The sequence below is a fragment of the Pithys albifrons genome, chromosome 2 (assembly GCF_047495875.1).
Source record: "Pithys albifrons albifrons isolate INPA30051 chromosome 2, PitAlb_v1, whole genome shotgun sequence".
Lineage (NCBI taxonomy): Eukaryota > Metazoa > Chordata > Aves > Passeriformes > Thamnophilidae > Pithys > Pithys albifrons.
The window spans coordinates 67,874,557-67,891,605 of record NC_092459.1 but is presented as its reverse complement, the minus strand read 5'-3'; the positions used below and the strand labels follow the sequence as shown (position 1 = coordinate 67,891,605).

Genomic DNA, 17,049 nt, shown 5'->3' with positions numbered 1-17,049 from the left:
AGCAGCAGCTGCCCAGGGAGTCATTACCACCTTCACACCCAGCCGGGGGGGGGGGGGGGTGTGGCTGCTATGGGCCATCAACAGTTCAACAATACCCCCTGGCTCCCAGAGTTAATCACCCATTGTGTGAGTCCCCGCCCAGGGGGAGGGACTGGATGCTCCCTGAGGGTACATAAGTGGTGGGTAAGAAGACCTTGGGTACTTGTTGTCGGATCCAGAGGAGCAGCAGGACCTCAACAGGAGGAGATCACCGCTCTCGCCCAGACCACAGCCCTAGCCTGCACCAACAGGTTTTTCATTTTGTTTTGCTCTGGACTTGGGGGAGCCACAGGGGTCTCAGCACAAGGGCAAACACACCCCCTTGGGTCTGTGCCCCAGGACACTGGGTTATACTGCTGGGTTTTTGTGAGTTGAAAGCAATTTCCCTTTTGTGTGTTTTTATTGTAATATTATTATTAAATTTTAGCTCTGACATATAATCTCTCTCATGGTGAGTTCATTTCCCCTGCTGGTTCACCTTTAAACCAGCACATCTTTAAATTATTCTGGTTTTATATATTCTGCATTGTATAGTGAGATGCAGATTTTTAAATCATTCTTTCTTTTTAGGGTCCTTCCAATGCAGGACAGCCTTAAGATGCAAGGATTTTATATATTTGGGTGGATATTTTAACTGGCTAGCCCTTTTGGGTTTGTTATCTTTCAAAATCTAATTTTGTTTTCTTTTTCCTTTTTATTTTCTTTTTGTAGGTGACTGAAGGAAAACAAGACCTTGAAAGAGCAACCCAACTGGCACGCAAAATGAGGAAGGAGTCTACCTCTTTGTCAGAGTGGTTAGCCACCACTGAAGCTGACCTTGTGCAGAAGTCCACTGCAGAGAGCTTGCTTTCTGATCTAGATTCAGAAATTGGCTGGGCCAAAGTGAGTATGATTACTAAATATTTGTAGAGTAAATTTCTAGCAATGTGGCAATACTACATAGAAGTAGCTGTGAATTTAAATCCCTGTACTTGTTCCTAAAGCTCTCACATCCTGAAATTTTAGTAGATTCTGTAGTTCATATTCAGTACCTAACTGAGTCTGATCTGTTTCATCTTGAGCATCTTGCTTCAAACTTAAATGGTCAGTAAAATATTAAAGATTCTCTTACATATCTGGTATTAATTGGTATTTAGGCCTTAGTGTATCTCTCAGACAGTTCGCAAGTATAATCTTAAAATTATCAGCAAAAGTAATTGTGGACTGGGTCAAATATTTTACTAGTAGAGCAAACTGGAAGTTAATTGACATTTTTAATGAAAAATTGAGTTTCTAACCATTCATTGAAACAGCTTTGTCTTCAAAATTGTGACTTTGCGAAACAAAAGACTATTGTAATTCCTGATCTTCTTTCACCTATAAGTTGAAACTTTTCATGGAAATAGGCAAATATGTTAGCTACTTTGCTTCAAAGTAATTGTTTTTTCTCACACTGTAGAAATTTGGATATTACTTGGAGTTGGCAACAAGTGTCAATTGATACAGTTCAGCAATACTGATATTTCCAGTTTTTGTTTTCTGTCATTTTTTACGTCTGGCATGGTTCTGTCTGCAATCTTAAAACTCGAAATCTTCCCAAATTGCAAACCCATTTGCATACTTTTCAGTCAGGATCAACAATTATCATCACTACAGTTCTGCTGTGGCAGTATCCTTAAGATTCCTCTCCAAACAAACTTATAAATACTTACTGGAAGTATACTTATCATATATTTCTAGCAATGCAAATAATTAATGACTTTTACCCACCGAGAGGACAAGTCCTTTATGTTGTATGCAAAGTTTTCCTTTGTCTTAAGGTTTTCTAGAGGCAATTTTATACTGTAGTAACTTGAGTATTTGTTTGTCCCCAAGATAGTAAGTTATGATAATGAATTATTTACTTCATAGATAATAAGGAACTCTGGACACTGGTTGTGATTAGGTGCATTCTTAGACACACGATACACTGACATCCAAGAGCTTTCGAAGCAGGCAGATACCATCAATAATAATTGGTGATCTTGTATGGCAAGAGGTGCTATGGAAACCATATACTGATATTCAAGAGATGATATATTACTTAATTTACATGTCAGTATGTATTCTTTTAAAGCAGTTGGATTTTTTAGATTGAAAAGGTACTTAAAAGCAGAGATGACTTAGAAAAAGTGGTAGAGCTAAAGATCCATATATTTACTTATCTCTGTATAGGTAATATAACAGTAGGGATTCTGTAATATGTAGCCAGTGAATTGAAAATCTGCAGTTGAGTTGTGATGGTTCTCAAAAAAACCATTTAGTATTTCCTTACTGCTTTTCACATTGTTGCCAAGTGTAGAATTACTTTATTGAGAAGAGATAGAGAGGAATCCATATTCTCTTCAACTTTGCCTTCTGTGCTTTACAGTGAAGAAAAGAACCTTTTAAAACTGGACTTTACAATGTGGTTAATACATTTTCTTTGCCTACGTAATGAAAAGGAACTGTGAAGATAAGCCAACAAAACAAAAGTCTCAAACTAAGTTATTCAGGATACTTGCATGCATTGTACTCTCACTCTCTTAAAAAATGAGCTTGCTGTCTACAGAGAGTGAGTGTAAACAGAAGGCTATTATACTTGGTTTGATTTTTTTCACAAGTGAAGACCATCTATGATATATTTGTTTCCTGTGGAGGTAAAAATTGGCTCCCTTGCCAGTGCTTTGGGAACAGTGCAGTGTTAATGGTTCCACTTGTTTTCAGAATGTGTTGAGAGAGCTGGAGAGGAGGAAAACTGATCTGAAGAGCATCACGGAAAGTTGCACCGCTCTCCAGTCTCTGGTGGAAGGGAGTGAGACCATCTTGGAGGAGAAGCTGTGTGTCCTTAATGCTGGCTGGAGCCGAGTTCGAACTTGGACTGAGGACTGGTGTGACACTTTGTTGGTAAGTTATATGTGTGAGAAATACTCAGTGTAGTTCTCCCTCGGCATCCTTGGAACAGTTGCAGTTTTCACTTGTCTTGCTTTACTTTGAAATGAAGTTTCTATGGTGCCTCATGGATTTAAAGGGATGTGGAATCGATATCTGGTTAACCTGCAGATGGAGAAGTAAGTCATGAGGTATTATACAGTGAGGAAGGTGGAAAACTGTTCTGCAAGTTGTTTAGATGTTTTGATACGTATTGGTGCTACTTGCTTGGTAGCAGAATCTGGAGTGTGATGAAACTATGTAAATATCCTAGACAGACAGTTAACTTGGCCTAGTGGAATTAACCTGCCAAGTTGCAGAGAATAAAACTAGGTTTAACTTCTTTTACCTTTCTCTTTGTTACAGCTTCAGTGTTAGGACTCTTAGGGGTTCTTGCTCTCCATAGGCTTTGTGGTGTAATTCTTTTCCGTAGAAAATTCAGCATGCACTAAGTGAACAAATTCACACGTTGGTTTTAATCTCTTTCTATGTCCCCCTTAATGTGCCACCACATTACATATTTATCTTCTTGTACCTTTTCTCTGGAAATGTTTTATCACTTTCTCTTTTGCTACATCAATAGCACAAGCCTTTTGTGTTCACTTGTCATGTAGCTCTTAATACAATTCCTGCTACCTTAGTGCAAAACGTAACTTTCTAAACTGTCCTGAAAGGGAGCATTTTCTACCCTAACAGGCTGAGTGGGTTGTGGGGTTTACAAGCATTTACAAAACTGCTATTGGGTTTACTTGTTAACTGGTAGTAGATTATTCAACCAGATTACAATAAGGTGAAAAAAGCCACCAGGCTATGAAAGGGTTTGTTAATTTAAGCCCAGAAATTGGATCTTGTGTTCTGTGTAACTTTCTATAATCTGATGAATTTATTAATGTAAGTGGAAAACAACAGAAATTAGCCCAAAGGGATTGGTTTCCATAAGGCTGCTGTGTGTGCTGCGCTGTATTCAGCCTGAACATTCAGCCTCTGTGCCAGCAGGAGCAGTGTGGTTTTTTTGTCCTTGAGACCCAGGTGATGGCTCTTTAATGGACAATTGATAACTTCTAAGTGGTGTTCAGCAAAGTACTTGTGACTCTGTCAGCCTATTGCTCTTTTGGACAGCCCATAAATGCAAGTGTTTGACTATGCCCAGCAGCTTCTGTTTGGCTTAGTAAAATAAAGACTAAGCATATTATACACCTAAAGCTCCTTATGATAAATAGGTGTGAAACAGTCTATATGCTAGTATCAGCCTGATGCTTTTATTTAGTTCAGATATTTTGGTGTTTGTCAGCTGGTTATGACAACCCACCTTCAGAAGTCCCTGGTACAGGCCGAAATCACGAAAACTTTAGTGTATACATAGTTGGTTTCATAATCCAATGGTTCCATGTCAGGAGTAGTCAGGTAGTTTGCCCTTACTTATATATGCTGTAAGGATGCTTCACAACTAAACACTTGTAAATTATGTTCATATCTGGTAATGAGCGTTGTCTATTGTGCTTTGTTAGGTTAAATTGTTCTTTTGCTGTGCGAAGCTCTAAGTGTCTTGCTGTTGATATGGAAAGCAATCCTAATAGGCCCCCTCTCCTTCCTCCACTTCCTTTGTTTTGTTAGTCTAAAAGAGCAAAGCTTATCTACCCACTTTTTAGGTAAGACTCTTCAACAGAATGGTACTTCTCTGAATCTGATAGCTTTGTTTTCTCACACAGAACAAAGTGTTACTTCTGTATGTGGCACATAATGTTACAATTTGTCTACATGTGAAAGCAGAGTAATTAACATGTCTACACTTTTGTGACTTTCCTTAAGAGGAAGAAATACTTTAATATAACCAGTAAAATATCAAAACTTGAGTACTATGATTTGTAGGTTTGGCGTAATCCCTTTCTAATTAAGAGCACCCAACAACAGCACCCAGTGCATACTGTTCTACCTGCTAGTGCTGATTGAAAAAATGGTGGGTTTTTTTGGTTGACTGAACTATTGTAGTCTGGCTGTAGTGTTGTAATATATTGCCTATCCTTATTTAGTTGTACAAACTACCTCAGCTACTTCTGTTTCCCTTTCTGTGAATTAGGAACAATAATATCAAAGGGTCTAGAATGAAAATTGAATTCTTTTAAGTACTGTTGAAGATGAAAGGTACAATCTAATTTTTAGTGTTTCTTTCTGAAGTGTATCCATAACTATTTTGTTGATCTCCTTTTTGCTCAGATTGGAGGTTTTGGCAGGGTTGTGGTTTCTTTTTTTTTTTTTTTTTGTGGGGCATTTTGGTGTTGTTTTGTCGGGAGGGTGAGGGGAAGAGGAGGGATTTATGCTGGGATTTTATTGTTGATTTTTTAAGTTTTTTATGTTGATACTTTTTTTTTTTTCATCTTTTTGCAGAATCACCAGAGCCAGCTGGAAATTTTTGATGAAAATGTTGCCCACATAAGTACTTGGTTGTATCAGGCTGAAGCCTTGCTAGATGAGATTGAGAAAAAGTCAGCTAGCAAAAGGGAGGAAACTGTGAAGGTAGGAAATGTTGCTATCAACTGTCAAAATGTTACCAAGCAACTTATAGATTCTAAATGGTGTCAGGTTTGCTTCCTGCTTTTTTAAAAATGTTTCTTTCCTTACCTAGAGTAACCATTTTCATTTTCTTGTCTTAGCGCTTAACATCTGAATTAGATGATGTTAGTCTTCGAGTGGACAATGTACGTGACCAGGCTATCATCTTAATGAACGGTCGGGGGGTGTCATGCCGTGAACTTGTTGAACCCAAACTGGCAGAACTGAACCGTAACTTTGAGAAGGTCTCTCAGCACATCAAAAGTGCCAAGGTGAGGAACAACGAGCTCCAGAACATGCTTGGGAGCTCTGCCAAAATGATGGCAACTTGAGTAGTGGATAGATCATTATTTATTAGAACAGCACTTCACTGCTTTTGCTTCTCCTCTAAGTGTAGATACTTATATGTGTAAAATAGAGACTGATTTTTAAACCAACTGCTTTTTTAACCTTAGCAGGTGATGACTTGAGTTGCATGGGAAAATTTGCAAGCCACTGTTCAGAAAAATATATATGTTGCAGTATATTTTTATGAACTACAAAACAACACCATAATCTGGTGTGACTGGAGGTTTTTTGTTTGAGACCAAAATGCTTAGATTGAAGTTTGAAGGTAGAAACTTGGTAATAACTACCAAAGCTATGTTCAAGCTAACTCTGAGTTAGATCAAACCACTCTTGCAATTTTTATGTATGCTGACATTTGATGGTCCTGCAAAGTGGTATGCCTGTTCATGGAGAATTGTTTTAAATCATTACACTATGTGTAACATTACACTCAGACTAAATGTTCATCTTGAACAAAGTTTTATTTTGCTTTGCAGATGCTTGTTGGACAAGAACGACTCCCTGTCATGTCAGAGCCCCGTGAAGTTAGAGTGGCTATTCCAGACCTGGAAAAATTTGAAAGTGACATACAGAACATGTTGAAAGTTGTAGAAAAGCATCAGGAGTTGAGTGGGGAAGATGACAAGGTTTGTGAGCAGTAGAATAATTAAATAATTGTCTAACTCCTTTTCTAGTTTTTCCCATATTACATTGCTACAGATTTCACAGAGGAATTCTCAGAAAATCTCCTTAAGATGCAGACAGAAAATGAAGGGAATTACTAGGTTGTTGGAAACACTGCTAAACAGTTTTCCAATACTTTTCCCAGAGCTGTTGCCTCTTGGCTGGTGTGCTGAGAGTAACTGTTCATACCTGCCTCTGTATTTTCATCATGGTTTTATATAATACAGGTAAAGAACTCTGATTTTTGTTTATGTGTCTTGTCCTCTACTCAATGTAGCTCCTTATAAGGAATCCTTCCTGTAGAAGTAATGGGATTCAAACTTAAACTGTCATGATATTGAACCACAGTGCATAGGTCAGGTCACTGGATACTTGTGAGATAAGGTGCAAGTAAGAGTCCTGTAAAATGTCTCTTTGTTAGAAGTCTAAACAAAAACTTGGAACAAAATTTGTTTTCTAGCATCTTACCTAGACTCTGCTATTCATCCATATAAACTGTCATACTTTTGTTAGCATCTTTTCGACACTAGATTTGTTGCCTACAAAACTGAGTAAAAGTCCTGTCAGGTCACTCTAGCTGCTTTCCTTCTAAGCACCTCAAATGTTATAAACTGATCTGGAAAGCTGAATATAAGTCTATGAAAAATGCCATATGTGTCACAGAAAGCAAATTTTAAAAGACCTCTGTAGGAGGACCTATTGTTATAGAACATATGCTTCCCTTTGTGGTGTTCTTATATTGGTTATTTTTTCATTTTCTTGCTGTTCTGCTCTGAGCTTGCTTATTATTGTCAAGGAATGTGTAGAATAGAAATGGAGCTAAATTCATGGCACGCTATTGATGTGGCTGCCTACTGCTGGCTCATTAAGTATCCTGCAGTGCATCTCTATGAAGTTTATGGAACGAGTGTGCTGGATTTTAGGATTTGGTAGTTGTAGAGGAGAATCTCTCCTTGAATTTGTTTGGCTCCCTGTTGGATAATAGAATAACAGTTTGGCACCGTTACTGTTGATCTGAGCACTTAATGTTTCTAAAGTGAATTTCTGTAGATAACAGAGGTTTGTGTAATTTTAGCTGGATCAAGAACGAGCTCAGATTGAAGAAGTCTTGCAGAGAGGAGGGCAGTTGCTACAGCAGCCTATGGAGGACCATAAGAGAGAGAAGATCCGCATACAGCTGTTGCTTCTGCAGAAAAAGTACAAGAGTGTGCAGGTACAGTTATGGTAGTTACTATAGCTCCGTTATGCAGCTTTCCCTGTGGTATCCCACTTACGACCCATTATGTGTATTTTACAACTTACAGCTTTTTTAGTGTGTGAGATCATCCAGGGAAGATTTAAATGTGTTTACACACATTCTGACTCTGTGAATATTTGCAATTCCAAACTATGAATTTTGTCATTCCTAAGTTTTGGGGGAGTGGTTTTGATTTTTGAAGTCCTTTTCACAGCTTTGCAGAGGACCACCCTATATATATTTACATAGATGGATGCAGTGAATTGGACATTTTCTTTATTTGTCTTTGCTGATGTTTGAACAGAGTCTTATCTCCACCACCAGGCTGTGTGAAAAGTGACTACAGTAGACACATGTACGAAAACATATTCAGTGAGCTCTCAGCTGAAGATGTTTCTGTAAATGAGCCTGCTCCTAAATTCCTCTTGTTTCCTATAGAGGGTGTTAATAGTAATTGTGGACTCCAGTATGTTGGGGTGCTTTCATATGCATGTCATACTAAAAATGCTTTTGTCTAAAACAAAGAGGATCCATATTTTTATATTTCTTTTCACTCACCTGTTTGAGTAGTATTAGGGTTGGTAGGGTGAGTTGTAGCTCAAAGGCAGGGTATGGCCCTCAGGCTGGCTTTGATTACGTATCTGTGCAGATAAATAGAAAATAGCTATTAAAATAAATTACTGCTATTGCGTATTTTGGAATTTGCTTCTTCAAATGAATCCTTCTCTTTTTGTTTTTCAAATAAGACCTGTTCTGTTCACTACTTCTTTCTTTTTGTGCCATATTTTCCTAATACACTGGATTGTAGGAGTACAGGTCATTTCAAAGGAGGCAAGCAGTGGAACTCTCTCCAGTGTTTTCACAGTATAAGAAAGAACATGACAGTCTAATGAAGTGGCTGGATGAGGCTGAGGATCGTCTATCAGGGCTGCAAGGTGTGGAAGATGAACAAAAACTACAGGTAAAGGAGTCTTTTATTTCTTAGAGCCAACAGTGAATGCTATGTATGAACTTCAGGGATTTATATATTAGGGTTTAGTGGCTCTTCTTTTGACACCTCTGTGGAAAGAAGTGTTTTCAAAATGACAGCATTCATTTTTCATTAGGAAATTGTCAGCATATACTAGTTTGGGATTTTTACGTAGTTGTCTTAAGTCCAAAATACCCCATCCCTCAGGCTCAAATCTTAGAGCATTATCTGGGCAGTGGGCCTGATTCAGGACAGTTTCTTTTGCCAGTCTTGATCCATGTGGATTATACTTACCCCTTTATTGATACCTTGACTCAAACAGTCTGATTCATTATTTGTTTGGTACATGTATGATAAAATCCTTATTTGAGGTTTAAATTTAGTATCTCTGTGTCCTGTAGTCAAAGTGTTTGAGGGTGATAACTGCCCTCGTATGATTGATATAACTGTCCACAATAAACACAAAAAAACCAGACAAAGGTTCGTGTATTTCTGATAATGTATGTCTGGATCTTAACAAAAATTTTCACAACTGATTTAATAGGATGTGTGATAAAATTTACTGCCCAGGAAGTTGTATGTCTTAATTGTTGAGAGTACCGATACTTTTATTTTGTTTTAGTGTTTTGGGTTGGTTGGTTTGGTTTTTTGTTTTGTTTTTTTTTTGTGTGTGTTTTTTTTTTTTTTTGTGATGTTTTTGATTTCTTTTTCCATTTCTCCTTTTGATCCTTCAAAAAACTCTTATTATGTGGTACCTATATTAATATTATAGGCAATAACAGTAAGGAACCTTGTGATCAGTAAGAAATTTTTTGGACAAGCTTAGGTGCTAAGCAATCTGTCAAGTACTTCTCAGTTTCTGCACATGAAGCCTCATAATTAATAACTATCTATCTTTTTGACTGAGCTGTAACTTTTTAACCCATCACCAATTAACTGTGAGTCAGGGGTAAAATGCTCTGGTTTCCTCTGAGACTTACAGACAAAGTCATAATGTGGTGTTCCTCATTCACAGTTATATTGCTATGTAGCTTCAGCTGCCTGTGACAGATGTTTTGCTCTCCTTGGTCATGCAGGCTGTATTAGTATCAGCTGTGAAAGTACACCTTTTAAATGTCCTTTTCTTTAGAAAGACTGTTTCACTTTATAAACCTTGCATGCAGAGCTCAGCAGCAAAGATGGCCCCAGGGTCTGTTTAACGTACTGACATCTGACTGCTCTGTTGGGTCTCCAGCGTCCCTGCTGGTGAGTGAGGTCCTTGGGACCTGACTAATGTCAGGGAATGTGTTGAAGGAAACAGGGATCCATTCACATTTAAAGTAAAACATGATTCAGTTTTCCTGTTTGACCATCATGTGCTTTGAGAGAATCAGTTACTGGATTGAAATGGGAAAAAGGTGCACTTGGATGGTTCTTTGCTAATAGGAGCAGTCTAATTGTGCCACAGACTGGTCTTCCTTGTCACTGTTGGTCTTACTGCAAGTTGACTGATCTTCTCTAAAGGAGATCCTTTGTTTCCTATAAAACCCTTTTCTTTGGGGATATACGGTAGGTAATCCCTGGTACTGCTAGGTCTGTTCTTTGATTACTGAATCTAGTTGCTAAATGCAGAATATCATCTCAATATGGGTTACTATAGCAATTACAACAGACTATTGATAGAGAAACATTATCCTTGCTCAGAATTAGTTAAATTATGTAAAAATATCCTCTTTCTTCTAGATGTGTGTTGTAGTCTGGATGAGTCAGCTAGACTTTCAGAAAGGGACTGCAGTAGTTTTCATGGCTTCTGTGAAACTTGGAAACCCAGTCTGCTGCTTTTGTTTTCTCTGCCTGTGTGCCTAGTTTTCTGATATTTGAGGGGTAAGCCAGGCTATAAAATAAGTGGACTTATTTTCCTTTTATTGCTTGCTCTTTCACTTGCTCTACTAATCTGTCTTGAATGCCAAAAATGGTATGAGACCATAGCATTTTTAGAGGGAGAAATAGTGTTCTCAAGTATCATCATCAGTTTAGATAACCACAGCTGCTCCAGAATTTTAGTAGAGGCACCAGACTTGAAAACTGCTGTTTGTTGCTCATCTCAGCTCAGAACTGAAGAGCACTAAATTCATTCTTGACCCACAGGTGTGCAGATGGCTTAACCCCTTACCTTGATATAAGGAAGGTGCAGTGAGCAGAGAAAAGAGAAACTAATGTTTGAAATGAACCAACAGGGAGGGAAAGGAAGTTTTCAGCTGCCAGGCTGGGGAGTAACTTCAATTAAAGTTTTATGTAATACATTATGTATGTTTTTGTAAACGAGTGTGTAGGAGAGGACTAATTTATGGTGCTTGAAGGTCATATCTATATATTGACTTGCTGGAAGTAGCTGGATCATAAATATTCCTCATCATGTATGCTTGGGTTTATGGAGTTAAGTGTCTCTTAAATATTAGTAACCCTTCTGCATAGCAGGTACTTCTGAGTAACCCTTGTTGTGCCACAAATCCATTAGCAAGAAAAGCCTTCATTGGAAATTTGTATCTCCTTGATGTCCTTCTTTTCTAACCTTGCTTTGGTATGTATTTAAATTACTCTATTCCAGCTTGGCTCAAAATGAGGGAAAGGAAAAATGAAACTTTAAATTGCAGAGGTAATTAGTTGTCAAAAGTTCCTGAGAGATTTTTTTCCCCCAAGTTTTAGGAAGTCATTTTGAAGTGAAAATGATAATTTTGCAGATGATAAGTGGATATACAGTTGCAGCCACAGCGCAGCTTTTCCTATATGGTGAAACATGGACTCCGTCTTAAACATGAACCACTGCTTGCTGGTTACATTAATTAACACAGAAGAACAAATGAAATGGACATGAGATTTGAGCTTTGAAAAATCTTTTTCTAGAAAACTGACTCTGGAATACTTTGACAGAAGGGGCAAGGAATGATTAACAAGTGAGCTTCTCTATTCAGAAGAATATTCTATTCATTTCTATTTGCAAACACAAAAAATAATATGAGGTCATCTTTGATTGGGTAAACACTTTTGGTTAAAATGTTTATGTAGTTAAACATGCAAGGAAGTAAATAATTTAATTTTATCTCAATTACTTGAGCAGTAATTTCAAAAATCCACTTGGAAGCAAGTCAGAGAATCTCCTTCAGTTGAATCTTTGGTAGATTTTGTTTCAAAATATTTTTAAGAGTAAAAGGGGAAATGGGAAGAGAATCTGAAACCAAATTATGAATTCCAAGTTAAACTGGATGCGAGGTATAAGAAGAAACAAATTTTTATTTGGTCTTTGAAACAAAATTATTCTTAGCAGTTCTTGTTGAGAGGCCTTATTTATAAATTGTTCACTAGTAACCCAGTATTCCCTTTCTTCCTGCGATAGTGTTTAAAGAGAGATCAAATTTAATAAACATCTTTTGTCACCACTGAAATTAATGTAAAAAAGGGCCATTGAGTCAGTCAGATTTCCTGCTAAATAACCTTTGTTTAACTCTTTTATCTGTGCATGCTTAGAAAAGCTGGGGGAGGACTCAAGCCCCACTTCTATAAAGACAGGCTGAGAAGGATTGTTCAGCCTGGAGAACAGAAGGCTCTGGGGAGTTCCTTATAGATGCCTCCCAGTACCTAAAGGGAGACCTCCAGGAAAGCTGGAGGGAGATTTTACAAGGGCATGTAGTGATAAGACAAGAGGTAATGAATTCAAACTAAAAGAGAGTAGGTTTAGATTAGATACTGGGAAAGAATTCTTCACTGTTGGGGGTGTCGAGGCATTGGAAAATGTTGCCCAGAGAAGTTGTGGAAGCCCCATCCCTAGAAGTGTTCCAGGCCATATTGGATGGGGCTCTGAGCAATCTGGCCTAGTGGAATGTGTCCCAGCCCATGGCAGGGCTGTTGGAACTAAATGATTCTAAGGTCCTTTCGATTGTAAACCTTCTGATTCTGCAAAAAGAGTTTGCTTGCCTGAGGGTTTTTTTAATTAAAAAAAAAATCCAGCAACCAAAATCCTGAAGACTGATCTCTGTGAGGTTTAGATATTTGATTCATGTAAGACAGTTACGTCAAACTCCTATTTTTTAGCATGTTATGTTGTATTTTAGAAGCTTCCAGTCTGCAATGCAAGGTAAAAAACCAGCTGAACAATTGAAACTCTGCTATAGTAAAGCACTGAAGTGTTTATAACACTTATATATGTTCACCTTTAAGAACACAGGTTATGAGAGGAGGAAGCATCGTGTTAGTGATGGGAGGCAGCTGCAGGGGATTAGCAACGTGGTGTGCTGTGGAGGAACAGCATCAGCTTTGCAGAAAAGGAGTAACCTTGCCCAGGATGGTGTTACTGGGAAAGCAGAAAGTTTCGGAATGTCAGTGTTGGCAACAAGTGGAGAACAAGCTTGCTGTGTGCCAACACATGGTTTAAATTTTGTGCCAGTTTTTTCTAATGACAGATAAGGTGTGTGAAGTAGAAACATAATGAAAAATAAATGTGTTCATTTGCATGAAGTATTGTTTCTAAACTGTTGTCTGTGAGAGAATGGGAATTGTGGAATGATTGGGAGTTAGACAAAACACCTTGTGAATAAGTTGTAGGCAGCTGTGCTGTAGCAGGCATCCTAGTGGTTTTATTAACCTTGGCCTGTTTCATATTGTTTGGGAAAAGATACCTTGAGTTGCACAAGCTTCATCTGATTTCCTGTCCTTCCACAAGAGATCACACCACTGTCTTAAGCCTTGGGCTTCTGCTCCAAATTTCAGTGATGGAAGCTGATAAAATATACACAGAGCTTCCAGAAAATGTATTTGTGCAGCATCAGGGACCAGGATTCTGGGTTTGTAGGTGAAGCATGTAGAGTAATCCTTGTTTTTAACTGTGGTGCTTACTTGATGTACTGAATCAAAAGTGGTACTGAGTATTTTGTACTTCTTTTCTCTTATTCTTGTTTTCAGTAGACTTATATGCCCTTATATCCCATTTCTTTGGTGTGCAATGAATGACTGAAAGCAAGTCATATTTGGTGGTAGAGGTCTTGTGGAAGTGTAGCAATGTCCCCAGTTTCAGTACAGGGAAGACTGTCTACTTTACAAAATAAAACAACCCAAACACAAAACAAAAAAAAGTCCTTAGGAGCATTCAGTGCATGAGAGGTCCTGGATGGTGAATATGTGAACATGCCTTTTCTGCTGCAGTAATTTTTCCTTTTGCACTTCATATGCTGGATATGTTAGATTACAGCTAATTTGAGTGTCTTACTGAAATGCTCAGAAACATGTGGAGGAGGAAGATACAGACAGGTGTTTGTAAACAACTTTGTTAGTGGCGCTTAATATTTACTGTTTGGCAGCTGTGCGAGGGATTTTCATGTGTTCACCCAGCCCAGACAAATTGCAAAGTGAAATTCACTGTCTGGAATTGCTGTGAACATACATTTATTCTTCACTTTCTTAAGTGGATTCTCAGATGTTAGTAAGTCACACACAGTCCAATGCCTCTGTCTTGCCTGACTCAAATTCACCAAGCACATGGTGGTGATTTAGAAGTTGCTTGAATTGTTCAGTGTTTGGAGATGGGTTTACTTTTTATTTGATGATTTTAAAGAATTGGGCTATTTTCAGAGATTGTTATAGAGTCCTGTTTGACAAGAAACTTTTTCAGCAAAAATCTGCTTTCAGTCTGCTCCACCTGCCTCTGCTAGTTTTGCCAGGCGTGGAAGAGTATAACTTCTTGCAGCAGGCTTCCTAATGCTTCTGGTGCAGGCTATCATTTGTGAGCCAAGGAAAAGCTACATTGTTACCTTTCTTACTCTCTTACCTGTTAACATGTCTAGATAGCCTAGTCTTGCAGCAAGACCAGAAACAGTTGCCAAGCTCTTGAGGATTTGGTGTCTCTTATTGCTGCCAAAAGCATATTGGGGTACTGGTGAACAACTAATTTCTTTAAAAAATGGTTGGGAAATGTGGGTGGGGATGCTTATTGAAAAGGACTTGGAGAGGAAAATTCTGCCTCAGTAAACTGATAGCTTTTGGGAGTCCTTTGGATAACTTTGGAGAAAGGAAGCAGACAGTGGGTTGTAATCACAACTAGATACAGGCTTAATCAAGAAGTGTAATTTCTGGAAATGGTGAGGATGAAGGTGAGAGAAACAGCAGTGCCCTTCCCATTCCCCAGAGTTATAATCAAGAATAATACACAGTCATTGTGAAGCATGATACCTACTGTTTTCTAACTTTTTACATAAATATAGAAACTGTTCTCTGCAGTACTTGAAGCTTTCTGAATTTATGTAAACTTGCTAGAAAGATACTTATTCTGAATATAGTTTACTGATATAAGATTTTTTCATGAAATTGCTTGGGGTTTGAAATACTAAATGATCTTTCATGTTTTTAGGCAATCCCTGTCCAGCAGAGGTTAAAAAGCCAATTTGCCACAGGGGTTAGGACGTTGCCTTTTTCAGCTGAGTATTTGGTTGAAATCAACAAAGTTCTGCTGGCCATGGCTGATGTTGAGCTGCTGCTGAACGCACCAGAGCTAAATACTGGCATCTATGAGGATTTTTCATCTCAGGAAGATGCACTGAAGGTACTGCATCCCTAAGCATTATATTTAGAGTGGAGAAGGAAATAGCAAAAGAAAGACCCCCAACTTAGCAACTGTGTAGTTCTGTTTCTGTTCACACTCCATATATACGGGGTCAAAATGCACTGGAAATTAAAAAATGGCACTCCTGTTGACAATTTTTTCTATGTATAATCTGGATAAAAAGTGAAGCAGCATGAAAGCTGGGTTGGGAGGTAGAGGAAACAGGGTTTAACTTCTTGGAGCATGTTTTGGTTTGAAACCTTGGCACAATGCCAAGTATAAACCAAAGCAACAAAACTTCCTCCCCACCCCACTGAGAAAAGGGAAAAAAGCCTGGAAACTTAAAACAGAAACTGATTTATATATTTCCACCAAAGGGGGGGACACTAAAAGCAAACTACAATATAACACACATATACAAAGGTAAAAAGAAACCAATAACTTCCCACTCCCACTGAAAACAGTGAAAACAATTGCTTACATAGGAAGAGGGAGAAAGGAAAATTCTTGACTTTTTTGGAGGTGTAAATGAGGCCATAAAATTACAGTACCATTTCTAGTTACCAAAACATCAATATGCATTCAGTTTTAAATTTCCACTTCTTATTGTTAGTCAGTGGATTTACCTGTGTGATTAATGATGAGGAAGTAGTAAGGATTTGGCCTTTTTCAAAAGAGATTGAAGAAAGTATGTTTGAAAATACTGAATGCTGCAGTCAAATGTGAGTCAAGTACGTAGAAGTCTGAGTTACGGTTAATTCTGAGCATACAAAAGAGCATAATACAGAGATTTCCCCCGAAAACATCCACTGAAGTTGGGAATTGCATATGATGTGGTGCAGTATAGATGTTCTGCTCTGTATGGGGAATCATAGCAGGGTCCATGTTTGGGGTGGTCAGGCTTTACCTCTCACCAAGAGCTAGATGAGATGTTTCTGCAGCTGTTGTACAGGTCCTTTAAAAACCTTTCAGAATTTCAGGCTGCTTTTCTGACCTGCTTTTCTTTCTGCTGTGTACATGCTTCCATTTTTCATGTTTTGTTGTTTCTGCATAATTTGCCAGCCTTTGACAAAGTGGGCAGCCTCTCTGTTGAGTTGATGATATTCTCTTGTCCCTGTTTACTCTGCTTCTGTGCTCCCCTGAGTACTGTCAGGAGTGTTTATGTTAAGATGGGTTTTAAATACTATGTTTTGATGCAGGTGTCTCATCTGATTTTGAAGTTTAGGTATATTCTAAGGGTGTTTTCAGAAGAAGCAAATAGCACAGCATAGAATTTTTAGTAGCATTACTATTTTAAATTCAAAAAAGGTAAGTAAATTTCACTCTGCACGGACTGTTTGTCCTCCGAATACCAAGGCAGTCTTGCAACAGCATCTGGTTTAAAGGAATTATCACATCATAGTTCAGTGATGTTTGAGATCAATTACTTTATCGTTATCATTTAAATCTAAAACCTTTATGCTTGTGCAGTTCTGTGCAAATGGGAGGCTCCATGAAGCTTAAATCATATTTTGTGGTCCATTTTTTTACATGAGGAAGGAAGACATACAATGTCTTCATGACATGGGCAGATTTGTTTAATAATGAAAATGCTGCAGTTTTGAGAAGTATGGTGTGCCCCTTTACCTAAGGGACCAATTTGTTACATAAAACATTTCATCCTCTTCATAAAAATCTGAAAAGGACACGTGCTTAAAAAGATGTGATGAACTATTCAGTTCAGTTTCTAAAATTGATTAAACTGTA

The 17,049-nt window shown here is 38.1% G+C and overlaps 1 protein-coding gene across 6 annotated transcripts in view; it reads left to right on the top strand.

Annotated features, from left to right (window-relative positions):
- The window catches only part of UTRN (utrophin), a 386,042-nt gene that overhangs the window by 132,225 nt on the left and 236,768 nt on the right, over positions 1–17,049 (top strand). For 5 of the 6 annotated variants that reach the window (XM_071549382.1, XM_071549384.1, XM_071549380.1 and 2 more), the window contains 8 exons: positions 751–921; positions 2,764–2,943; positions 5,353–5,481; positions 5,619–5,789; positions 6,342–6,491; positions 7,604–7,741; positions 8,574–8,726; positions 15,112–15,303. In XM_071549382.1, coding sequence (XP_071405483.1) covers positions 751–921; positions 2,764–2,943; positions 5,353–5,481; positions 5,619–5,789; positions 6,342–6,491; positions 7,604–7,741; positions 8,574–8,726; positions 15,112–15,303 — 1,284 coding nt within the window. The remainder of the gene's footprint in view (positions 1–750; positions 922–2,763; positions 2,944–5,352; positions 5,482–5,618; positions 5,790–6,341; positions 6,492–7,603; positions 7,742–8,573; positions 8,727–15,111; positions 15,304–17,049) is intronic. The other variant, XM_071549385.1, reaches the window with a different exon arrangement.